The sequence below is a fragment of the Canis lupus genome, chromosome 16 (genome assembly GCF_011100685.1).
Source record: "Canis lupus familiaris isolate Mischka breed German Shepherd chromosome 16, alternate assembly UU_Cfam_GSD_1.0, whole genome shotgun sequence".
NCBI lineage: Eukaryota > Metazoa > Chordata > Mammalia > Carnivora > Canidae > Canis > Canis lupus.
This window is the reverse complement of record NC_049237.1, coordinates 34,602,452-34,627,343: the sequence shown is the minus strand read 5'-3', so window position 1 is coordinate 34,627,343 and position 24,892 is coordinate 34,602,452. Positions and strand designations below refer to the sequence as shown.

Genomic DNA, 24,892 nt, shown 5'->3' with positions numbered 1-24,892 from the left:
AGCAAAAGGCAACTGCAAACTGAATCTTTAAACTTTGTTTTAAAAACTAATTTCACCAAGTGTCTCCTATGTCACTAACTCTGTCCCATAGAGAATAAGACACAAGAGCATCTGGTTTGGCACGGGGTATAATTGAAGCTCCTGGCTCAAGGGAGTGTCTTGAGGGAGGCGGGAAGCAGGGCAGGTGTGAGTGTGGACTCGAGGGAGCACACAGCCCCCAGCAGCAAGGCAGTGATGCCTCCTGCCCAGGCACGTGGTGGGACTCACACAGTAAGACCACTTCAGCTTCCAGCCAGTGCTGGAAGTGGCAGGTCCTGCAGCCAGTCGGGTGGATGAAAGCCAGGTTGGGCAGGGGGGTTCAGCACCACAGCCTTGCAAAAGTAAGGGAAGAAGATTTGGGAGACCTGGGACCTTTGCTTCTGTGCCTCCTGGATGGCATCAGCTCTTACCGCCTGAGACCTGGTCCTTGAGGCCTGGCTTTGTCCAGTAGCTACTGTCTCCCTGCAGCCCAGGGCTTGTGACATTCTGGAAGCACATAGCTTTGAGGGGCTCCAGAGCTTGCCTTTGTAGGCTCAAGGCTCTAGACATCTGTGAAACTGTTAATCCTCTGATATGTACCTTTCCCTTTAAACCTATAGCTCCGTGAAGGTCAGACTGTGAGGAGAAACTGCCCCTGGGTGCTCTTGTCTCCTGAGCGTGCTAGTCCCGTCTAGTTCCTGATTTTGCTCAGCTTTCGGGTCGGGGAGCCACCTGGCTTAACTCCCATAGGAGGCCAGGTCAGGGCAGGCCAGCCAGGCCTTGTGCTCTCAACGCCGGCCTCCTGTGTGCCCTGGGCATGTGTCTCCCACTTAGCAGGGAGCACAGAGACCCCTCTCCCTTTCCAGCACCATCTCTGGGCTGTCTCTGTGTCTGCCTCATGAGTCATAAGGCTTGGCCTGTGCTGGAACTCGAGTCCTTCAGAAGAACTGAGCCTGGCTGTAGTATAGGGTTGGAAGTGCAGGCCGCGAGCTACTTGGTCAGACATTGGCTCTGCCACTTTCAAGCTGCGTGACCACAACAGAACAAGTTCCTTAAACTCTGGGCTTCAGTAAAGTGAGCCTAATAATCCTTCATGTAGAGCAAGAAAGCGTGCCTGGCACATAGGAAGGGCTTCAGACGTTAGCCTTTTAAGGAGCCATGTGAGTTTTTAACAAGGAGAAGGCAACCTAGGACTAGCTACCCACGCGGCTGTGATGGTTCCGGTGCTACGGGCATCCAGCACTGTCTTGACAACACTGAGGCGGCTGCAGAGTCCTCATGGCTGCAGCCAAATGGAGGGCTAGAGGTTGGAAAGAATAAATGAGGGACAGATGAGCAAGATGAGGCATCAGGGGACAGCCCCCAGAGTGACAGCACCTGCCCTATACCCACCAGCGAGGTCTCTGCAGCCTGTGCCAGTACCGGGAGGACTTGTCCCCTTAGAAAGTCTCCCCCCACAGCCAGGCCCGGACACGCCTGTCAGGAGAAAACCTCTCCCTGACAGGAAGTAGATCAAGAGTGGGAAACAGCTGAATTCCCAGAGAGACCAAATGGTTCCTGTGTGTGCTTTTACTCAAACCCGTTGTCCCCGAACTTTCCAGCTGCTGCCTTATCTTGCTTCCCTATCAGAGAAACTGGAGGAGAGAGAAAGACCCGTGAGTCATCCTGCCCATTCCTGCCCAGACTCTTGGGCTCATTCTTCCCACAGTCCATCTGCTAGAATTCTCTGCAGCCTTACTTCAGGTGGCACCGGTACCTCTTGTGCCTTGGGAAGTTACTCTTTGCATAGTCCTGTAGCTGAGCCCTGGGGGTCCCACCCTGACCAAGCAAATGACCTCTTTACCTTTTCTATCACCTCCTCTCCTCCTCTGCTCTTTGGTATCTGGAGAATGAGGGAGCTCTTATAAGGCAGTGAGAGCCCGAAACGTTGGGCCCGCCCTCACTGGCGTCTTCAGTCCCAAATCCTTCAGCCAGCGTTCCCCAGGGGTCAGGGCTGCTACTGCTGAGCCTTAGTGCTGTGGCCCTAGCCATTGCTTGTGGATCCCAACAGGATTTCTCAAATTCCCCATTGCTGTGACTGAGAGCGGCTCATAGCTGGCCTCTTCTGGCTGGGGGGAGGGGGGCCACAGGGTTTCCTTCATTTGGCGCAGTCTTTCAGGTCTTTTAAGCATGTTTCATTCTGTCCTTTGTAAGGCTAAACTTCCTAGAGCCTAGGACTCCCTCTCCACCCCCACCCCCACCCCCACCTCATTCGCAATGAGAGCCCCTTCCTGAGTCCACGGACCTGCCTTGCCCTTGAGATTAAAAATAGGTGGTCTGACTGTCAGAGTAGGATGGTGTAGAGGGTGTGGCACGGAATTGGGCCTCGATGTTTTAAATTCAAACAGGCCAGTTTTAATAACAGTTTCCACCCACTGTGCTACGTTTGGGATTTTAAGCAAGTTTATTTTAACCTCATTGAAGCTCACTTTCTTTACCTATAAGTAGGAAGAATGAGTACCTACTTGATGGGGTCATTTGGAGGGAAACAGTAAAATGCTTATTAGCATGGAGTCATAATTATTAACCTAGCTCTTCTGTTTCCTCCTTTTTGTTAGAACATGATCTAGCATGGCCCACAGGCTCCTGAGCCCTCCCTCTGTAGCATTAGAAGCAGTTATAGGGACTTAAGACCAGCAGCCACCGAGAGAACACCAAGGGCCCAGCCTCTGTTCTTCAGTGAAGAGTGCCGCTGGTGGCACTGCAAGAATGGTGGCCCATGGCTATGGTGTGTGCTGAGGTGAGGCTCTGGTTCAGCCAGCTGGCCATCCACCCGGGGTTGGGCCTCTTTCCTAGGAACCGGCACCCAGATACCATCTAAAAGTGTGTCAGAATTCACTAACTGCTTTGGAGACAAAACCAAGGCTACAAAGAAAGTTGGGAAATATAAAATGTAGCCTTCATAAAAAGAAAGTGAACTTCTCCTTGAAGAAAAGCAATTCTGACAGGGGAAAAAAAGGCAAATCAACTCCAAATGGGATCATGTTTTATTCAGGATTTGTGCTGTCGGTGGGGAAGGCCAGAGCTCGGTGACAGGATGGGAAAGTGGGACGCCCCAACCTCAAGCCTCATCCACTCTGCCATGAAGTACTTTGCGCTTCACTGGGCTCGGCTCCTGGGGACCTCTAATGGTCCTTGATAGCAAACATAGTTAAAAATTAACAGACTGACAGAATTAAATATGGATGACAAGCAGCCACTATGGACTTAATCTGACACAGGATGTTACATGCTTGGGTGCCCTCAACCCAAGTGGCGTCTTGAGTGAACTTCTGGGATGTCTGAGCACATTTCACATGCCTGTTTGGAAGCAAGAACCTGGCTTGTGCTTAGGACAGACAGAGTGTTAAGAGCCCAGGAGAGAAAATTATCCCTGAAGGCTTATGGTTAATTAAGCCCCGCTTTAACCAATCTTAGCAGGAAGTGTTTACAGGGTCTAGACCTGGTCACTTCCTGGGCTCAGGCCTCAGTGGTGTGCCACTATCCAGAGAGGGAGATCTTGTAGGGGCAGAAGGCCGCGTCGGAGCATAACTTTCTCTGGCCAGGACTGACTAGCTCCCTTCCTTTCTGGCAATTGGGGTAGGTCAGATGGCCAACATAACCTTTGGACCAGTTCACATAGATCTTGATGTTTTGCCTACGTAATGGCAACTTGTTTAATTGCCCCAAACAAGGAGTATTAGATGCCAAAGAGGAGAGAATGGTGATTATATTTTGTGCCCTATGTCTGCTGAGCGAGGGGGTGGGCTGGCAGTTTGAGGGTGGGGTTGGGAACAGGAGAGCAGATGTTCCTTCAAAGTGATCCTCAGTGGGCCTCATTTCATGAAACAGAAATTCCTGAAAAGTGTTTCTCCCGTGTTGGTGAACACTGTATTAGATGGGGCAGGGGTGCAATTTTAAAGAACTGCAGGATCGTCCCATAAAGATCATTTTTGTATTGCAGATCAATCTAGTCTCTTTGGTGAGTTTGGAATTTCTTGGACCATAGTGTGCTTCTGGCTTAGCAGCCTCTCCTTAGCCTGGCAGCCTTCAGCAAAGTTTGCCATAGGATCTGGCATGCTTTATTTGGTTCTGCTGCTCAGAGTGAATCCTTAGGCCTGGAGTGAGTGGGCCCGGTTTGGTTATAACTAAAGAATGTGTGAGTGGCTGGTTGCTATTGTTTCAGTGCTGGGAAAGCCCCTGCAGGGTAGACAGTGCCCCCATCTCAGGTCAGGGACCCTACGTATAGAAACCTGAATATCCATGCCTTAAAGGGGGAGCCCGCCTCTGAATAGATGGTGCTGGGGAAATCTGTATTCAGGTACAGCACCTGCATCAGGAAAGGTAAGAAAATCTTCACTGCTGCTTATAGATTAGATCAGACATCCAGGGCACCAGCTGGTCTGGTGATCTTCCAGCTCTGATTACTTTTGTTAAGAGCTAGAAAGTTGGATGCCACGTTCACATGCCTGAGCCTCCCAGGTGATGACAGACAACCTCCCAGAATCACCACTGGAAGGGGCCTTCCACACCAGTGTTTCTCAGCACCTACAGGTGAACATAATAAAAAGATTCTGTGGGCAGATACACTTGGGAAACCCAGAGTTAAATTAAGTCAGACAGTGTTGAACTTCTCAGAGTCTAACATGCATCCACCAGAGGGGCAGAGACTGCATTTCTCTCCAACCTCCTTGACCACAGAGCATCTCTAGACAGCGTACTTGCCACATTTTGGAAACCTCATATGGAAGCAGTGTTTCTCAAACTTGGACATGTGCATCATCATCTCTGGAAGGGCTTGGGACATGCAGGGAGGCTTGGGTTTCTCTCCCAGAGCTTCTGCATTTCTGACAAGTTCAGTGACACCATGGGCCACGGACCACACTCTGAGAACCACTGGTCTAGACTGATCCCTTTATTTCATGGAGAAGAAAATAGCTGAACCAAGGAGCATTTACTAATAACTGCTGCCATTAACTGAGGCAGGCACCTGGCAGGCACTTCCCATGCCTGTTTCTAAGGGCCAGTGTAGTGATGACAGGCAGCCACTAGAAGGGAGGGGTGGGGGGCACAGCACAGATAATTCGTCTCTTAGTGCTCTACACTGTGCTGCTCATTCAGGGTCTTCCTAAGTATCAGTTTTGGTTTGGGTCACATATGTTGTTAGAGGTTCTTATAGGGACTTCAGAAGCTCCTGACACTGTATGCAGGATTGTAGGTATGCAGTGTGTGCGTGTGTGAGGGTACCGGCCAGCTCGTGCATTTTTCTACAGACAGGATCATGTCTTACATGAAAGTCAACTGGCTAGATTGATCCCTGCTGAATTGTGGAGGAGTTAAGAGAACCACAGGTTTCCCCAGTGTTTATGATGCACTAAAGCAGCCCCTTGGGCAATGGGCACGAGTGGCTGTGGGTGACCTGGGGCCAGAAAGCACAGCAGAACAAGCAGCCCAAGTGGGGTGTCACATACCCCCCACACCCTGGAGGTCAGCAGTAGTTAGCACAAAACTGCTTGTTCACCCGGACCAGCTGCTTGCTGCTTGAACTCTGTTTTGCCCAGGAGCTCTACTGATCTGCTCTGCTGAGCAGAAATGTGTGGGAGGAGCTCAGGCTTGGTCTTGGGGGGGCACTGCCCTCTGCTGGCAGTGGGTTCCACTGCACCTCTCAGACCTGAAAGAGGTGGCTAGGCAGGCTTGGAGTTCTGTGGAATGCAGTGAGAGGAGCCACCCTGTTGGCAGGGGCAGTGGTGTCCAAGCCACGGGGCGCAGAGTGATGAATTTCAGGGCCTCTGTTTATTCCATTACCACCACATCATCCCCAGGAATTAGCCAGCGGGCCAGGTTCAGCTCAGCTGAACTAAGTACGACTTACCCTGGACCCCACAGCCCAGTCAGCCTGCTTCTCGCCCTGGGGTGCTCGGGTGTCCTAGACCAGGCTGACTGCAGGGCTTGGGTGTGAGGACGGTGTGGGTGAAGAGGCCAGCATGTGCAAGAGGTTGGCTGAGGCTGGGGTAGGTGTGGGAGATGAAGGGCTTCCTTCTCTCAGTCACTGTCACTGAAAGTCATGCCATCCACTGCGCCCCCACCCCCTGGTCAGACCCCCTCTTCCTGTGTCTCTGAAACACCAACATGTCTTGGCCTCTTGGGGCTCAGTGCCCCAGCCCTACACCCAGGCAGCACCAGTCGCCACCACTGCGCTCCCTGCGACTCCAGTGCACACAGACCCATCCCCTCCTGCTGTGTGTTTAGGTTCCCAGCCCCTCACCTGCCGTGAGGCTGTGCCCCCGTCCCCTCCTTTACCACCTGTCCCAGGAAGGCAGCTCCAACTCTGCCCTTTGCTTAGTGAGCAAGTGGATTCAGATGCACAAAGCCATAAGCCATGGGTAGGTATGAAATTTTTCTTTGTCTTTCTCTTACCCACCCTCTCCTCACTTTTGCCCCTCCCCCTAAGCATCTGTACTCCTCTCTCCCTCTTCCTTCCCTTTCTCCCACACGTACCTTCTTTGTTTTTCTCTTCTTTATCCTGCATATACTCCTAAATTCCCCAAGTGACATGTTTGGTAGCCTCCCTGCTTGCAAAGAGTTTCTGGTCCCTCCTTCCCTTAATTGCTATTGAATGCTGAAGACGAAGCTGACCCTGCCTTAAATGAACTTCAGTACCAGAAGTGTGGTGAACTTCAGCCACCACCAGCTACCGAGGAATATAGCTTCGCCCTCTCAATGCAGGGGACCCCTTCATGCTGGTGATCTGATTTCTAGGAATATCCAGTGTGGGCCCCGCCCCACCAGACGATCCCTCATGGGAGGCTGGCCCAAGGTCCCTGAGCCGCATTCCTGGTATGGGCAGAAGCTCAAAACGAATCTGTGGTCCTTTTAAGTCTTCATTTCCTGAGGAAGTAAGGAGGTTGAGATAGAGTGCCCCAGTGTATCCCCTTACCCTGGAGCCACCCTGTGAAGGAGGCCCATGGAGTACAAGGAAATGCTGAGGACTTCTGCATGTGCGCCAAGACCGAAGGCTGGGATCCTGTGTGAGCTCCGTCTGGGGCCCCCTCCTAGACATGTTACGAGAGCAAGTAGAGCCTGGGCCCTGGATCCTGCCTGACCCGGTGGGGTTCTGTGCCCATGGGGATGTCATTCACAATACCCAGATCTCAGTGGATTTCCTCACCTGTAACATCTATTTTATTAAACTATCAAAGTAGGTGTGCCAGGGTAAAATTCCTTCCAGCATTGCATTCTACTCTAGAAGCACTTCGGGCCAGCCCCAGGTAAAAGATCCATCTTTGTCCTCCTGCCACACTGGGGGGATGCCAGTCCCCATGGAGCCATCCAGCTCTCTTGAGCAGGATTCCCTTTGATGTAGTTTGCTCTCCCTCCCGCACTCCCAGCTTCCCATGTTGCCCTTGGGGTGATGGGGCCATCCCTCCTCCATGAAAATGAGAGGAGCAGTGGTAAATGGGCATTTCTTTCTTCCATCCAAAGGCTAAGAGGCAAAACCAACATTGCCGACGGGCGGACATTTCTTAAAGCCAAAGCACATTTGCTCTTTGGTTTGTGTCTTCACGTTTCCTCAGCGCAGAACTGGGAACCTTCAATCAAGTGGACAAAGCATCACTCAATCCATTTGTTTTGTCACTGGCCTTCCACTTTGGAAACCTAATGAAAAAGATGGGGCTACAGGTCCTCCTCAGCAGAGTGAGCAGAGGGCTTGGGGTACCGGAGACCCCACAGTGCCAAGAAGCCAGAACTCCTCTTGTAAAAGAATAGGAGCAGGATCTCAAAGCTCTCCTGGCCAGCTTACTGGCACAGATGGGTCCTGAGCTGTCCCTTCTTTGTCAAAGGAGATGCGTGTTTCCATACCTGCTTAGAAAACCACGAGGCGGCCTGTTGCCTAGCCTAGGCGTCACTGAGTGAGCGCAGAAAAAGGGACTCGCTGGGCCAGGTGGGCCGCAGTAGTGGCTGGCCATCACCTTGGCAGGAGGGCGGGAGCGAGGGAGCTGCTGGGCCTGGTGTGCTCTCCCAGGGGTAGCTTTGCTGGGGGCTTGGTTTGGCGTTCTGTCGGGACCATGGGAGGCCCTGGGGGAGCTGCCCCCCGCCAGCACTCGAGAGCATGTGTGAGCCGGCTCCATCAGCCGTTGGGATACTCCCAGGATGAGGATGGCCAGTGGGAGCCCTGGTTCACAACCTTCTCTCCACATGTCTTTCCAGATGCGCTGGCTCCCTCCCTCCGAGGCTACTTCTCAGGGCTGGAAGTCCCGTCAGTTCTGCTGAATACTACGTAAGTACTTGGCTCGAGGGACGGCTGCATCAGGTGCCTTAACGGGCCCAGTACAAAGCAGATGTCCGGGATGTGGGCGGCTCGTGTCCCGTCACTGCCTGTCACTTGAGGAACTCCTCTGAGGTGGTGCATCGCTCCAGGGAGATTGTCACCTGGGACTAAGGGAGAAGCAGGGGATGGTGCTCTGTCCAAGTCTAACTTGAGACCCCAGATCGTGGTCTTACACTTCCTAAATCAGCAGCTAGTGCCAGCTTCCGTGTCAGGTGCAGCCAGCATGAAACTGCCACCATCCTCTGGCTCCAGGTGGACAGCACCCGCCAGCACACGTAGGGGGGGCAATGTCACGGGAGTCCTAGCCATTTAGCAGAATTAACTTCCTGCGTGCGAACACATTAGAACTTTAGGTAAGCTCTGATCTGTGTATCCCCCTAATCCTTCAATTGAAGGCAGACAGAGCGCTGTTTCTAGCAGGCTTTCCTTAGACTTTCTCATCTCAAAGGAAACAATATGCTACATTGGCATCTCTGCGCCATTTGATTTTAGACTTAACCTTGCTTCAGGGAACCACTGAGTGGATCTTTTTTCTATAAATGTATAATATGTGTAAAATTCTAAATGCCTTAATTCAGTATCTTGACTGGATTTCTGTTAAATACAAAGAAAGCTCTGTTACTCTGAACTCTAATGTGGTGGAAAGTCTTTGAGGTGTTCTGCTCCTATGGTCTTCTCTTGGTTTATATCATTCCTTCACAAGACAGGAAGAGAAATGAGAATAGGGAGGGACCAGACCTTCATCCCTTTAGAGATGCTAGAGAGGTCATATAGAGTTATGTGCCTGCCTCTACTTGATGCTGATCTTTTGAAGGAGGTATATCGGGAAAACTGGCCTCCGGTTGACTTAGGCTCAGCTTAAATGGGGGAACAGTTTCAGACCATTCATGGGGGAAGGACTGGGAGAATGGTCGATGTACTCTGCCTCCCACGACAGTGTGCTCCTGTTTCCAGAGGCTGGTGGTGTTCACCCCAAGGTACCTAGGATTGGGTAAGTGGGATATTCTGAAGCTCATAGAAGAGTTGATGCAGGTAGATCTGGGCACTTGGCATAAGGGGGTAGCTGAGAAAGTTGAAAGTGGAAGAGCGGTGAGTGGGACGCAGCCTTGAGGCTCACCTAGACATAAAGAGTCCGCAGAGGACGAGCAGCCTGTGGAGAAGGCACGGTGCCCGGAGGGGTGGGTGAGGGCTGGAGCCTGAAGGGCAGTGGTGAGTTGCTGGGTTCAGCAGTATCAAATGGTATAGGAAAGTTGAGTAAGATGAGAGAAGACCTCCGAATTTGGCAGTCTCACTTGACCGAGGATGGTGGTGGCATAGGGCCTAAGGAAGGATTTTTTTTTTTAAGCATTTACATAGGCCTAAAGGAAGGCATGATCATTAAGCAGTTGCATGGTTCCAGCCGGTCAGATCCTGCGCTTTGTTTATATCTGCTCTCCTAAGTTGTTCCAGATCATCCTTCCTTCCCCACAGACCTATCCACCAGGGACTAGAGGCAGCCCTGGCTACCAAAGGAGGGGTAGCAGTTTCCCCCTTCCGAAGTGTGGCTTGTGAAGCTATAGGATCCCATGCAGATGGAACACCTCCTGTAGATGCACCACTTGTTCTGAGCGCAACTTGAGCCATGAGCCAGACTCCTTGCTCGGGGTCTGGAGGAAGCAGAGGAGGGGTAGCTAGGCAGGAGGATGGATGACTGTGGTCTCCGTCCTGCCTGAATTTAGACCAGTTCAAGTGTGGATCCATTACTCTGGCTCCTTCTAGTCTCTTGGATCAGGTCCTTGAGCTAATGATCCAGGCTATGTAATCCTAGGGAAATGTAAATCAGAATTGAGAACAGTGGTTCTGGTGAAATAATAAACAGTTTAGTGCAGGGACGCCTGGGTGGTTCAGTGGTTGAGCATCTGCCTTCGGCTCAGGTCATGATCCTGGGGTCCAACGATTGAGTCCCACATCAGGCTCCCTGCAAGGAGTGTGCTTTTCCCTCTAAGTCTCTGCCTCTCTCTCTCTCTCTCTGTCTCTCTCTGTTTTTCACGAATTAAAACAAACAAAACACTTTAGTTCAAAAAGGCCAAATGTACGTTAGGTGCCACCAGTGGCATCACCAGCTCACGTGGCGTGGCCTTCCTCTGTTCATTGTGGGGGGGTTTCCTTCCTCTCTGAAAAGATGGCACCTGGATAGAAGACAAGAACAGGAGTGCTGTCTGGTGTCCCGACATGATGACCCATACGCAGATCCAGACTGGCCGTCCCTTCCAACATGTGGAGCTCTGGGGTGCCACCCATCCGAATTCTGAATAGTCGGGGCCGGTTTCCTTGGGGCCCTCCAGGGGATTTTCATTTACTCACTTTGAATTCCTATTGGGAAATCAGTGACTAGATTAGAAAAGTCAGCAAGCTCTTTATTTAAGTAAAACTATATCATGTGTCTGCTGTTGCTAAATACAGAAATGTGCAGACCAGGCCTGTGCCCCTAAAACTCCAGTTCTATGAGTGGGAGTCATGGATACATATTTTAAGACAAAGAGCCTACCACTCAGGATGCATCCTACCTTCACAGGATGAGCCTGTGAGGAAAGCCCCAGAGGCAGGTGGGAGTGTGGGTGTATTTACCATCATCGGTGGCATAAGTAAGACCATCAGAGGGGTGGGTGTCATTGGAGTTTTAATTTGTTCAGCATCTTGCTTGATGGTGTTTAGTCTGGCTACAAGCTCTGTGTATCACTGGAGTTTTGCTAACAGTCCTGCCAGGGGGCAGACAACCCCAGATTACATGATAATCGTTGAAAATGATCCATTTCCCAGACGCGTGGAAAACAGGAAAGCATGAGCAAGTTTCTAGTAACTCTTTACAGGGAATGAGAGTTACACAGCCTTCCTTGTTGGGTATCCAAATGTAGTTAAATTTAAAAAAGTTAGGAGCAAGGGTTGACATGGGAGGACGTTCTTTAAGAACTCCGAAAATTTCCCTGGCCATGGACCAAGACTGCAACAGCAGTTATAAGCACATGCAGTTAACAGCGTCACCGAATGGGAGAAGGACACAGCAGGCGATAATAAGGCCGGAATGTAAAGCCATGTACTCCCCATGTTTTGTTTTGGGCGAGAACAGCCTCGTCTGTCTCTGGCTATGAATACAAGGGCCTTGGGGTGCAGCCATTTTTCGGGGACCCCCTCATGCTGTATGTCAGGCAGAGCTGGGAGCTCAGATGGTGGTGGCTCCTACAGGCACCCCTGCCTTGTCTTTAGAAGGGCCCTGAGAGGGGCGCCTGGTGGCTTAGTCAATTAAGCTTCTGCCTTCGGCTCAGGTCATGACCCCAGGGTCCTGGGATTGAGCCCCGCATCGAGCTCCCTGCTCAACCAGGAGCTTCCTTCTCCCTCTGCCCTTATCCACGTGTATTCTCTCACTGGCTCGCTCTCAAATAAAATCTTAAAAAAAAAAAAAAAAAAGCCCTGGGCGGTGCTTGCACCTGAATTGCCACTCCCGGTTTCCTGTTAACCACAGTCTCTGTGTCTCAAGTTCATTGGCACCGTCTTTATCCCATGAACATCAGCAAGAGACTGTTTTGGCTGCTAAGGATACAAGAGTAAGAAAAGCAGACAAAAAGCCTTGTCTATAACAGGGAGAATATGGATAATAAAACACGAGAGGTAGGGCAGTGAGAAGCGCTAAGGGAAAAAGAGCAAAGCAAGGTAGGTGGGTTAGGTGTTCGGGGCTAGCAGGCGCTTCTTGTGACATGAGTGACATGGGGGAGCAGAGGGGTCGGCATCAACTTGGCACCTCCCATTCAAGCAGAAACCCAAAGCTTCCCAGATCCGTACGGGCTTCCTTTTTCAGAACAGACTCCCTTTCGAGCTTAGAGGATAATTGAAGTTCTCCAGTCATCGTCTTGCCTCCCCCTTTGCCAAGTCACAGTAAACAAACTTGCGGTGCAGCAGGCCTAGACTGGGCGAGGCGCTAGGGGAGCACAGCGCGCCCAGGCAGCCAGCACAGCTTCACCCTGGGTGCTGATGCTTCCTCAGGAGCACCTGTCAGGTTTCCCCAGAGCTGAGCCACAAGCCCCAGTTCGGATTCCCTGAACCCCGGTCCGTTAGGCTCCTGGATGAGTTGTAAAGGTGGAGATGGGCCTGACACCTGCACCGTGTCAGCACTGTGGGGGGCACCTCTTGCAGCCACTCTTGTGCCCTCCACGCTCCTTGGGTGAAACACCACAGACACCTGCTGGCCACACAAGCACACTGGTATGGCACCCCAGGGCCGTCCAGGCTGGGATTTGCCTGTCATGTTTTCTGTGGGTCTGGCAGGGAGCCTTCGAGATCCCCGAGCTGATGCACCAGGAGAATTGCTAGCTGGTCCCTGGAAGAAGTAGAAGAGGGTGGCCAAGTATGAAGACCAGGCTGTGGGGTCTGAGCGCCTTCCCTCTGCCCCACCCCACACCCCATGCAACCGGCTGGAAAGGGAAGTTCAGAAGGCCTGTGTGCTCGCTATAAGGTTAAAGATGAGCACGTTCGGACTTGCCTCTGTGTTTTCTGTAGTTTGGGGAGTCATCTCATGGGGGCCGCCCTAGTGCGCAGACAGGTGCTGCTGCTGCTGCTGCTGCTGCTGCTGTCAGAGCAGCAAAGAGCAGTCCGGTGACCATGCACCCTACTCCCAGGACCCAGGGTGGGTGCCACATGGTCCCCATGCTCTTCATCCACTGGTCTTGAGTCATCCCAAAGGGGTTCAGCCCAGTCTGGAGGGATGTGGCCATATGGGTGGGACGTGCTGCACTGGCCTGGCCATCCCAGGAAGGCGCACGGTGGGCGCTCCCATCCCCAAGAGCTCTTGGCAGGAGTGGGTGGGATGGGGAGAAGTCGGGTGAGCTGACAAGTTTTATTGCAAAGACAATTATTTCTTTTCCTGCCCTCAAATGACCCAACTTTTACTAGGAAAATAGGATTACATGTACTCATCCTTTGATGTTTTTAAAATGAAAATCTGGGAGAAACTTTCTTTTTCCTTAATTCTGAGAACAGAGATGTCCTAGGCAGGTGGTCTTGCCTTCAGCCTCACCCATAATCCCGGCAGAGGGTTTGAACTCAGGCCTAGCCTCCCTGCTGAACCCCAGGGGGCATCTTCCCATACCAGCAGACCAGTGGGGCCTCTGGGGACCTCGGGGTTCGCAGAGCACCCTGTGGTCTCCTGTTCACGCAGCCCCACATGCCCGAGTCCGTGACCCTGTCTGCAGGCAGCAGAGCAGCACGGCCGGGGCTACACCTAGAAGAGATGTCCACAGGGCCCAGGGCCACTGGCAGGCATGTGCAGGGACGCAGGCTTCCCTCCTTGGCTCCGGGAGTTCTCATGAAAACCAGCTGGCTCAGAGGCAGTTGTGCCTGCAAAAGAATATAAAAAATTCATGACTTGCTGGGTCTCGGCACCTTCATATTTCAAAATTCTCAGACCCTAGGGAATGGGATTTCGTCACAGATGTTCCTTTTAGTTTTTGTTTTCCAGAAGGTGGTTGGAGCAAAGTTTAGCTCGTGGGTGCACGTGACAGCACAGGATCCTCCCAGATAATTGCTTTTGTGGCCTTGCGCTGACCAAAGTTGTTACTGTGGTGGGAGGCAGCTCCTGGAGGTGTTAGGTTCGGGGCTTTTCCTCTTTTGGGGGCGGCTTCAGGTCTTGTGCCTTTCCTGACAGGACTTTCAAACAGCCCTGGGGATCCAGCCCTTGGAACTCTGCACGGCTGCCTTGCCTCGTTGGCCAGGCGGCCTCCTCTTGTGCAGCCCTGCCCCAATGACCGACTCACGCCTACTCGGGAGACCGAGTGAAGACGGCTTGACGTCTCGCACAGCCCCCTTTTCTCCAGATACCCTTCCCAACCCCGACCCTTACCTGCCCCAGGGCCAGGGAGCCCCTGGGAGCCACACTATGCGGCCAGGGTCCTTCCTGTCGACCAGGCCCTAGGCTCGTGGTCCCCGTGGACTGCTTCGTGCCCTGGGCACTTGTCCTTAGCTCTGCAGGGGAGGCCTTGGTCCCTTTGCCATTGAGTCTCTGTTCTTTGCTCGCAGAACAGGCTGCCCTTTGGGACCCAGGGAACCCCAGCAGCAGACTGGCCCTGGGGGTTGGAAATTCCTGCATGCTGTTAATGGGCGATTTCTTTCTCCATCCCAGGTTCCAGGTGTGTGATGGTGGCTGCAATCTGTCTTGTGGGTATTAATGCAATCTTCAGTGGTGGCTACTGTTCTCGAGCTGTTCTGCAAAACTGGAGCGTGCTGGTGAGTTCCAGTCAGAGGCCGAGCAGGCCCTCTGCGCTCTGGGCAGGGCACCAGGGCACCATGATGTAGGTAGGGAGGTCCCACCAGCATCCCAGCATCCCGTGGGAGGAAGTCCTGGGCCTCTGGGGCTGGGGCCCCGCTGTCTAGCTGTTAGCGTCTCCCCGATGACTCCAGGGGGCGCTCTAGGTGAGACGTGCCGGAGTCCGGGGCTTGCTCCTCCTTACCTCCTCCAGCCACAGCGTGCTCCTGAGGTCAGGGTGTCCTGGGAGGACCGGGGGCTCTGCAGGCCCTCGGAGCACGTGGCCCAGTACCTGCTCGTGCCACAACACCCAAAGGACTACTCCACGGACAGGAACTTACACATACATGACACTTTCCCCTTTGAACCCGTCAGCCTTTTTTGGAAATTAACTGTTTTGGTGAGAATCTTTTAGATGCAGTATGTATATTCCTTCTGACTTGCCAATCCAGTCGTACTGCACATACCTTAGCTGTGTCTCGATGATGCAGACATCTTCACAAGCCTCTTGGAATAAGCATGGTTACCCTTGAGCGTAGCCGAATGACGCAGGGTTCTCACTGAATTCCTCCAGACCCTGGGCCTTCCTGCTGGGTATTGTTTTGGTGATTTGTTCATCTCTTTGGTCTTCCTCCAGCTTGTAGTAGTAAGCATAGTCTTACTACTACAGGTGACCAGCCTGCGGGCTGCCACACAGAGGGGCTTCCAATCTCTCTGGAAAACTCGGCCCATAGCAGTTAGGTCTCGGCCCAAATAAGGTGGCGAATTTCATCGCTAAGGGGCCTATGAAGAAAAGATGAGTCAGAGGGCAAGATTCCTGCTAAGGACAGAGAACCAGGCAGATCTAGCCAAGGAGGTCATTACCACATTTTTGGGACTTAGGTAATTTCTTGCTCACGCCCTGAGCCAAAGACAGATGCTCAACCGCTGAGCCACCCAGGCGTCCCCTGGTAAAATTTTCTTAAAGGACAAGATTTTGTTTTTTTTTCTCCTCCCCCTCTGGCACATTTTAAAGACCAATTAAGTGGCACCTGGGCACTCAGTCAGTTGGGCATCTGTCTGCAGCTCAGGTGTCAGGGTCCCAGGGTCCTGGGACTGAGCCCCAGGTCAGTCTCCCTCTCCCTCCACCTGCTTGTGTGTGCACTCACTCGCTCTCAAATAAGTAAATAAGATCTTCTTTTTTGTTTTTTTTTTGTTTTTTTTTTTTAAAGGCCAATTAGGGGGACGCCTGGCTGGCTCAGTGGTTGAGCATCTGCCTTTGGCTCAGGTTGTGGCCCCAGAGTCCCCATATCAAGCTCTGTGAAGGGAGCCTGCTTCTCCCTCTGTCTCTGCCTCTCCCTGTGTGTCTCTCATGAATAAATAAATAAATAAATAAATAAAATCTTTTAAAAATAAATTAAAAAGACCAGTTGAAAGCTACCCATATAATTTTTTGGAAGCAGGTTAAAATAAGGATTTTTTTTTTAATGTAATAAATTGACCCAAACATCAGTAATCCAGGGCAAATGCAGATGAGCCCAGTCAGGAAGCAGTAGCAGCTAGAGCATGCGGTGACTTCATTTAGACAATGGCCTGGGGACCTGGAGCAAAAAAGGGGTAGGGGCCAACCTTGGGACTTGGGGCAGCTGAGAATCTGGTAACAGGTGGCCGGCCAGCATGGGCCAGACAAGGTGGTGGGCACCTTGGCACTAGCCATGCCCAGCTTGGGGCTCACCAGTTCTGGGGCCATCCATGGGGTACAGGAACGGGTTTGGAGGAGGCCTACTCTCAGCACTGCTTCTGGCCTGCCCCTGGAGGGTGGACATGGGCCTGGACTGTGAGGAGGCCGAGCCTTCTCTGGCCAGGAGTGGGAGCTGGAACCCACGCAGGGCAGTGGCCTGCTGCCAATGCTGTGCTAGCATCTGGGGCCAATGGGCACGCACATAAAGGGGCAGGTTGGGGTGTGTATATAGAACAGGGGGGAGCAGTTTCCAACTACAGAAGACTGTTTCCCTGGAGACTCTTGCCTGTGAACCTTTTAAACTGTTAAGTAGGCCTTTTATTACAAATTAATATCGGTATTTGATTTTTAAAAAGATCAAGCTAACAGGCATAATATGAAAACTATATGTTACGTGTGTATTGGGAGCTGAGGAGAGGGGAATATTCCTTATCTGACTTGGGTATAAATGACTACACTAGTAAACAGGTCAAGTGTATGGAGTAGGATGGGGGAAACAGGACTTTCTTCCTGCCGGAGCTGAGTGGAGAAAGACCGGCCAGGCCTGGCAGGGTTCCCGCCCCATACGCAGCAGCAGCTGTGCCCAGTCCCCAGGGCCACAGGCTGATCTTTTTGATCAAGGACAACTGACATGTTTTAGAATCGTAGAATATCCTTTCAGACGGCGACAGTGTCCATGGTCTCCAGCGGGATGGTTGTGACCTACCTCCGACTAGCTGTTTTTGTATCTGTGTTCCCCGGTCTGTCCGTCCACCGCCGTCAGGAAAGGCTGTGAGGAGGAGCCGATCTGCGAACGGGGCCCCCCACCCTCCCCACCCCCCCCCCCCACCCCCACGGTGCTATGTGTTCCCGGATGTCTCCGTATTCTGTTTAAAATGTCCTTGTTAATACATTCCAAGGTTTGAACTCCGTTCTTAACTAAACCCCTTCCTTGTTTACAGGGACTGAAATAGCCACATTCTGACCTTCTGTTCAGTCTGGGAACCTCTATGGCCATGTGGACGCATTCTTTTCCCATGTGAGAGTTCTATCTACAGAGCGCAGTTACGGCAAAGCTCGGGAAACCGTCCACTCTCGTCCCCCCTTCTCTCTCCACTCCTCTCCACGGTTTCCACTTCAAAGCCTTTCTGATCAGCCACAGTTGGCCAGCCTCATGCACCTTGCTCCCTGCTCTGGAGTCCAGGGAAGGGGACAGGGTACTGGGAGGTCAGGGGGGCTGCTGGGCACCTTCCTGTTCCCCCATCCGTGCTTCTCTAGAAGGCCCCCGGCGGGTGCTGAGGGTGTCCCAGGCTCAGCCAGGGGCCTTATCCAGACTACGGAACCGAGCCTCGGTGCCATGTGCCCCGGGCTGTCCGTGGCCCCCATTTCCGTTACTGCCCCAGGGTGCAGCAGGGTGCAGGTGTCGGAATTTCTGCTACACACAAGGGACTGTGTCTGGGCTGGAGAAGGTAGCGTGAGGGACAAAAGTCGTCCAAGATGCTCTTTGGGAAACCCAAATTGTGGCCTGGCCGGGGAGGACTCTTGGCCGGGGCTCAGGGTTTGCAGGAACAGGAGGAGGAAGGGTATGTACCGGCGTCGCGGCGTAAGCGGATCATGACCAAGCCGCCGAGAGCCTGGAGGGATGTGCTGGGGATCTGGGTCTCGGCGGGTGGGGGGGGGGGGGTGCGGGCAGGGCAGGTGTTTTCAGAATCTTTGTCCTCTTGCTGCCCCAGCAAAGTGAAGACTCGGATTAGGTGAGTCCACCTTGGGCGAGGTGAGCCCAAGATGGGGCCGGAGGTGCCTGGTGGGAAGCGTCACCTGAGGGAGTGGGCCGTGTCCGCGTCACCAGGGGCTGCGGGAGGGCTGGAGCCGTGGGAAGGGCAGGTGTGAGCCGGGGTTTAGACTGTTGTGCCTTTGGGGTCCCAGCAGAAATGGCCGGGGCAGAGCTGATAGGCACGGGGACGACCGTCCAGGAACTGGCTGTGGAGCCAGAAGGGCCCGGGTAGCGACGTGTGCCTGCCCCAGGAAGAGAGCAGATGCCCGGGAGGGGGTTGGGTGACACAGGGACTGCGTCCCCCCTGAGCCCGCGGGCAGGGGCCCTCACAGCAGCCAGCCCCTTCTCCTCTGTGTCCCCACACGAGCCCGTCCGTGACCTGTGCCCGACTGGGAGCAGCCGCAGGGGCTGCGGGTCCTCGGAGCCCAGCTCCTGCAGTTGGCACCCAGCTCGCGATGCTGGCTGTGGCCGGGTTTGGGCGATGTGGGACTTGTCGTTCGGGGCCCGACGAGCCCGGACGGTGGGGGCAGGTGGCTTGTGGCCCCCGCGTGGCAGCGGGTTTCCTGGGGGCACCAGGGTGGAGGCTCCTTTGGTGGTTCAAGGGCAGCAGCTCAGGCGTCTGAGGGACCGATGGGGCCTGGGTTCGACGGGAGGGTGGGCTGTGCCAGCCCGAGACGACGCCCAGAGCCCCGGCCCTGCCACCCCCGGCGTCCCGCTGGGTCCGAGTCCAGGTGTGGCAAAAAGATGCCGCTCAGGAGTGGGCCCCCGGCCCGACCCCGCTCAGAGCATCTCGGCTGTGCGGCGCGTGCCCGGGACGCGCTGTGCATGGGTCCGGGCACCTGCCAGGCCGACCAGGACCCTGTCCTTAGCTGGGCACCAGAGGGAGGCAACACAGTCCGAGGGGAGATTCCCAGGCGGAATCTCTGTCCTGGCATTTCAGAGAGCTCTGCTGAGAGTGAGGCGGGCGGGGGTCACCGGGGTGCTGTGTGCACCGGGCCTCCCTGACCTTGACCCGGGAGCGCGTCTCCCACCCCGGGGCACTCCGGCCGGGCCTCGCTAGGAGCAGCAGAGTTAAACTGATGAGCTAGCGAATAGTGGCAACAGGCTCAAGGGACCGGTTAAGTGTCACTGACGTCACAGGTGAGACTCTGAATGTCCAGATCCTGTGCTCGAAAGCGCACCCCAGTTTCTCCCGAGGCAGAGTGTTCCATGAACCATAGGTTTGTGGTGATGATACTGAATCTTCCGACTCGTGGTCCGATCTTTCTGCTGCACCTGCTCACAGGCTGTGCCACGGTGTAGCGGGTCACAGCACTAGTGCAGGCTTGGCTTAGGAGGAGGATTTCCCAGCATCGTCCCGTTTGTGATGTTCCGGACTGTTCGCGGGAGGTGTCTCACCTCGAGATTCACGGCTAAATACACATCGTCCCAAATAAGGCTCACTTGGGAGAGTTAGATGGGTGTTACTAACGCTGTCTTCATAGCTTCCTCCCGCGCCCAAATAAGCACTGCCCTGCACAGCATTCTGGTGCCTGCCGTTACTCCTGCCGAGACCTTTCCACACCTTTATGAGTCCAGCGTGTTGGTGAGACGGCAGGAAAACAGGGACAGAGGAACAGTAGAGGTTCACTGTGCAGCCGTGATGGAAGTTAGGAAAACCGTAGAACCACACTGGGACCGTGCACGTGGCAGGAAAAATCTCAGGGAGGAGTCAGAGGCTTGTTTTGTTTGCCACCAAGCAAAACACACGTGAGCACTTCCTTGCAGATGCCAGGAAGCAGCTCCTGAAACGTCTGTGGCGAGAAATACATACACTGCCCGTGTGTCCACGGTGAGAACCCTGCTCCCAGGAGGGGTCTCTGGAGGGTCAGTTGGTGCGTCCTACGGGCGTCCACGCGTCCTGCTGGGTTAGGGAAGCTCCCAGCCGCTCCCCGGGAGGTGAGCTCTCCCCTCACACGTTCTCTTTCTGTTTCAGGCTTGAAAACACCTTGCCCAGTTTTGGTCCCTTCAAGACTTTGCCACAGCCTCTATCACACATCTGTTTTTCTCGAAGAAAAAATATAATAAAAATGTTTTACTCTTTTACACTGTATAATTTTAAGAAATAGTGTGTTATTTGTGAACGCATGGTCTGACATTTCTGTACAGTTTGGAGATATTTTCAAACAAAACATAAAAGATGTCAACAATAAACCAAGAGAGTGAGTATTTTTATACCAAACATTTTAAGTATGAGAGGATGGATGATCTTACACTGGTTTGGATCACAATTTTTGTGCTTGACTTTTGAATGCTTGTAATTAAAAATATCTATTTTTTCTCCTCCAAGATGCATGTTCGAAGCATGTCTTTAAATATTATGAAATTTCTGGAATCGTATGGTGAACGTCTGGCAGTCTGCCTGCCTGGCTAGATCCGGGGTAATGTAAGAAAGCCGTGTCAGAGGTTAGGAGCAGGCGACCTGCGGCCCGGCTGGGTACGCACCCCCAGGTCTACGAGGACACTCTGCAGGAGCTGTTCCCACGATGACACGCTGATAGCTAGACGAGCCTTTCATCGGTTCGCGCTCCAGATCCACATGCGCCGTTAGCCCTGGCAGCTCCCGAGGAGCCCATGCAAACTGCCTTGGTGGGTTTTGCTATGGTCTGAGGTGAGTTATCCTGCCACTGGCTCACCCTGCGTGCGAGACGCACCTGCGCACACCTCCCCCAGGGGAGGCACACACGTACACAGCTAGCTGGCTGCTACAGGCAGCTCCTATCGCCCAAGTGATTTTTCAAAACCTTGGTTGAACTGAGCTGCTGGTCCTGGCTTGGGGCAGCACCACACCAGATGAAGCCTCGTCACAGCACTCTCTCGAAGGCTGTGCGCCCACGGTGACACCACCCACTGCACCGGCCGGAGAGAGAGAGGGCGCGGCCCCCGGGCCTTTGCAGGGAACACTGTTCAGCTTGCTTCAAAACCAGTCTGGTGCTGGAAGCGGATGCCTTCCCAGAGTCGGTGACAGCTCAGTCTCCCCCTCCCCCCCTTGTGGTGGAAGAGCCTGTGTAAAAATAAACTGACCTAAGAATTTTCATCTGCTGATGGAGCTCATCAGTTGGCTGGCGGCTTATTCTCCCGCTGGGCTGAAGACTTCCGTGTTTGAACCATGACATGGTTGGTTCTGGGGTGGGGAGCTGGCTATTTTCCACTAGAAATAAAGAGATCAAGCGGCTTCTAAAGGTCCTCACAAAAGAGACAACAAAAGAGCTGGGGGGCGGGGAACGACACTTGGGGTGGCGAGGGGGGCCCCTTCAAAGCCTGCTTATGCCTTCCACACCACACGGCTCCCGGGGAGACTTCTATACTCTTGTTTCTAAGGAAAACACACTGCCACACAGCCTACTATACTTTTATAAACTGTTTAAAGGTACTTTTCTATTGTCATTTTTAAATAAAGTGCTTTTTCCAGCTGTCACACCATTGCTTGGCCAATTATTTTCTGCAAGATCAAGCAAGAGCCTCCCACCCTGCAGCCCAGCAGGTTCTTTCCCATTCTCGGTGCTGACAAAGCTGAGGCCAGAAGGCCTGAGGAAAGGGGATGGGATGGGACAGCCAGAGAGCAGCCTCTGCCACTGCTCAGCTGGGGGCACGGGGTGACCCGCTGATGCCCTAGACCCTGGAGGAGGATCTCCAGGTAGGTCCGCTCCCTCCTGGATGCCTTTTATCACACCCAACAGACCTCGCACCCAGTCAGCCTGCGAAGCTTTTAAGTGGCAAGCCAAAGCAGGGACAGCCTGAGGCCAGTGACTCATAGACCCATTTAGCCACCGCTTCTGCCCCCCCCACCCCAGGGGCGGAGGAACCCACAGTGCTCCATTCTGAGTAACCGCAACAACCAGGAGTACCTATCCAGTAGTCTGGTGGGCGCTGACGCAGAGGGCCCAGTGTCCTTCAGTGCTCCCTCTGCGGAGGGACCACCCACCCAAAGCAGGTCCCAGTCCCGCCTGCGCACGCCCTGGAGCCTCAGTATGACCACAGGCAGGGGGGCACTGGGCGGTCTGGGAATGGAGGGCAGCTGGCCCCAAAGGTGCTGCTCTGGGACGCGCCATCCCAGCCAGCAGCTCAGCACCAGCACGTCCATACACTGTGTCCCCCGGGCCCGGGCAGCGCTCTGCTGGTGACCATCGAGACACACACGTGCCACACTGGATGGTATTTACTGATGTAGTGGGAGTATCAAGTATGTCCCCACTGACCGGTATGAAAATCCATATTCTCTGTCACCCTGGAACACGGCCACTCAGTCATTGGTTTTGTCTGGTTGCCAAGTGACCCTTCGTGTTCACTTGGGCCACTTGTGAGCACAGGGCTGGCTATAAAGCTGACACCTGAAATTGAATACTATGCCTTCCATCTCTGAGACAAAACTACAAATTAATTTGGAAAAGAACCCTAACACTTGCAAAATGAAAGGTACGCTTCCAGGTGATCATTCATGGGCTTCAGATTCACCGCACAGATGCTGGACCAACTGGGCGATCCCGGCCTTCACCTCTGAGGTTCACCCAAAGCCTAGGACCCCATGGCATCTTCGGGTCCTGACTTGTGTGGCATAAAGAACATTCTTGAGCGTGAGGAGGTGTGGCTCATCTCTGAATTCCGTATCTACTCAGCTGGTTTTGGGGTGACCAATCCGCTAGCTGTTCCTGGGGGCTCTGAGCAGGGAACGCTGAGCCCGAGGAGTACGTTCAGATTTCCCCGTGCTCCACACCACTGGGGTATCTGAAAGTTGGGTGAAAAGGGCATTCCTACCGGCCTGAAGAGCGGCGGCATGTGGCTGCCCTGAAGCTCCAGCTCTAAATCCCGCACCCTCTCTTGCCACACACTTCCAACATCCTCAGAAGGCCCTAGAATACTTGTTACTGGTGAGATATTACCTGAAACTGCCCTCAAGACGCCTACACTAAAACCCACTGTGCTCATCTTGGGTTCTGAGTCTGAGCCCCAAGTAGGGCATACAGATTAAACAATTTGCACTCACTCAACACGACACTCCCACGACAGGCCAGGCGGCACGTTCCAAGGTCCAGTTAGTGCAAGGGGGGTTCCTAGAGGACCTAGGATCTGCAGCCCACCCTCTGCTCCCACAGAACACCTATTAGGACAAGCTCAGGACGGGCTCACAAAAGACACGCTGGGCAAGAACATAATGTCCTACATGAAGCCCCAGGGACAGCACTACGCTGACGACAGGCCGGCCTGTCACTGCTGTCCCCGCAGCGCCACTCCAGCCTTGCTACGCCGTTGACTGCTGGTCCTGGCTTGTTCAGAACAATCTGGAAAAGCCTCACAAAACCCCCTATCTTCCTGGCAAATGAAACCTAATCAGCAGCTACAAGGAAGAGGGGACACTGAGTCTCACCCTCCGGCCTCAGAAAATCGTCACTAGCTGGTAGGAAATGGGGAATTTACAAATCCAAATGCCATCATCCCACACTCAGAACATGTGTGCTGGTGATTTCAAACAGCTCACCGAACAAATCACGGACGGCGTATTCATAGTGCCCTCCCCACGAACACGGACTGGACACGGTGGGTGTCCCCCGCACTGCCTTCCAGCTGGGCCTCTGCTGCTCGGGCAACAGGTGCCCCTCCGTCATCTAGGGTGTGACAGCAGCAGCCGTATGTTCGTTACGTTTTGCCCAGGCACAGCCACCTGCCTCTTCTCTATCCCCTAAAAGCCTCAAATGTCATCAATTATAGAATAAAATGCACTGCGGGTTGTCTTCACATCTTAAATCACCCAGCCATGCCCACTCCCACTTGCTTCTAGATGGCCAGCAGGCCCAGCAGAAATGGGCTGAGGCAAGAGCGGGACTCCACCTTGAACTTGAATTTCTAGTGGCTGTTTTTAGACCAAGAAGGTAAAAGCCTTCTTGTTGTGACACAATTGGGTCCCTCTCACAACTTCCCACAAAGGTGTATCTCTCCCCATGTGTCACCAGGTGCCCCAATCCCGATACCACAAGAACAGGTAGATAGAGAAATCTCTCTCCCACATACTGGGCAGAGGCGATCAAGGCATAACATTAAAAAAAAAAAAAAAAAAAAGCAACTGGGCAGCCCGGGTGGCTTAGCGGTTTAGCGGCGCCTTCAGCCCAGGGCCTGATCCTGGAGACCCGGGATCAAGTCCCATGTTGGGCTCCCTGCATGGAGCCTGCTTCTCCCTCTGCCTGTGTCTCCTGCCACCCCCCTCATGAATAAATAAATAAAATCTTTTTTAAAAAATGCAAGTAAATGAGGTAAAGCTACAGAATTTGCAAGCATGACCATTTAGCAAAATACTGCATTTCTCTACATCTCAATCTCTTTAGTTCTGAAAGGAGCTTAGACAAAAGAAATCAACAAGCCGGTTTACAATACCGGGAGCACAGGCCTAGCTAGAAACTACTAATAGCACATACCTGGAAGCAGGGTAGCTCACCTGAGAATCTGACGGCGGCCTTCAGGTATTTCTCCTTGCAAAACCAGATGAAGTGTTTGAGATGTCTGAAATGCATTTCCAGACCTAATCAATACAACAGGATGGTGACAAGTGATACCACCAAAATGGCAACCTAGGTCATTCCTGACTTTGCTCCCCTCACAAGAACAACTATACAAGGCCAAGACTACAGAGAAAATTCTGGAACACAAGGGGAGGTTGAAGCACCCTCCTGTGCCACGGAGACCAAGACACACCCTATCAGTAGAATAAAAGGAGCAGCAACTCACTGACTGCACTGCCCCCCTTGGCCTACA

The 24,892-nt window shown here is 53.2% G+C and overlaps 1 protein-coding gene and 1 long non-coding RNA gene across 23 annotated transcripts in view; one reads left to right on the top strand and one right to left on the bottom strand.

Annotated features, from left to right (window-relative positions):
- The window catches only part of RBPMS (RNA binding protein, mRNA processing factor), a 173,209-nt gene extending 152,772 nt beyond the window's left edge, over positions 1-20,437 (top strand). For 9 of the 20 annotated variants that reach the window (XM_038560191.1, XM_038560183.1, XM_038560190.1 and 6 more), the window contains 5 exons: positions 6,286-6,419; positions 7,611-7,731; positions 8,245-8,314; positions 14,514-14,617; positions 20,085-20,323. In XM_038560191.1, the coding sequence (XP_038416119.1) occupies positions 6,286-6,419; positions 7,611-7,731; positions 8,245-8,307 (318 nt within the window). In that variant the 3' untranslated portion in view covers positions 8,308-8,314; positions 14,514-14,617; positions 20,085-20,323. Of the gene's footprint in view, positions 1-6,285; positions 6,420-6,795; positions 7,732-8,244; positions 8,315-14,513; positions 14,618-17,297; positions 17,375-19,876; positions 19,984-20,084 lie in introns of those variants that run through there. The other 11 variants (XM_038560203.1, XM_038560202.1, XM_038560200.1 and 8 more) reach the window with 9 other exon arrangements.
- LOC119869542 lies at positions 7,210-17,162 on the bottom strand. Of its 3 annotated transcripts, XR_005371530.1 has the most exons (4): positions 17,063-17,162; positions 14,235-15,419; positions 13,485-13,732; positions 10,730-12,716 (listed from the first exon to the last, which is right to left on the bottom strand). It is a non-coding gene; the product is annotated as an uncharacterized LOC119869542 (long non-coding RNA). The 3 variants fall into 3 exon arrangements; XR_005371529.1 differs by having other exon boundaries at positions 7,210-13,732; positions 15,104-15,419; XR_005371528.1 differs by having other exon boundaries at positions 7,211-13,732.
- Positions 20,438-24,892: the final 4,455 nt, after the last annotated feature.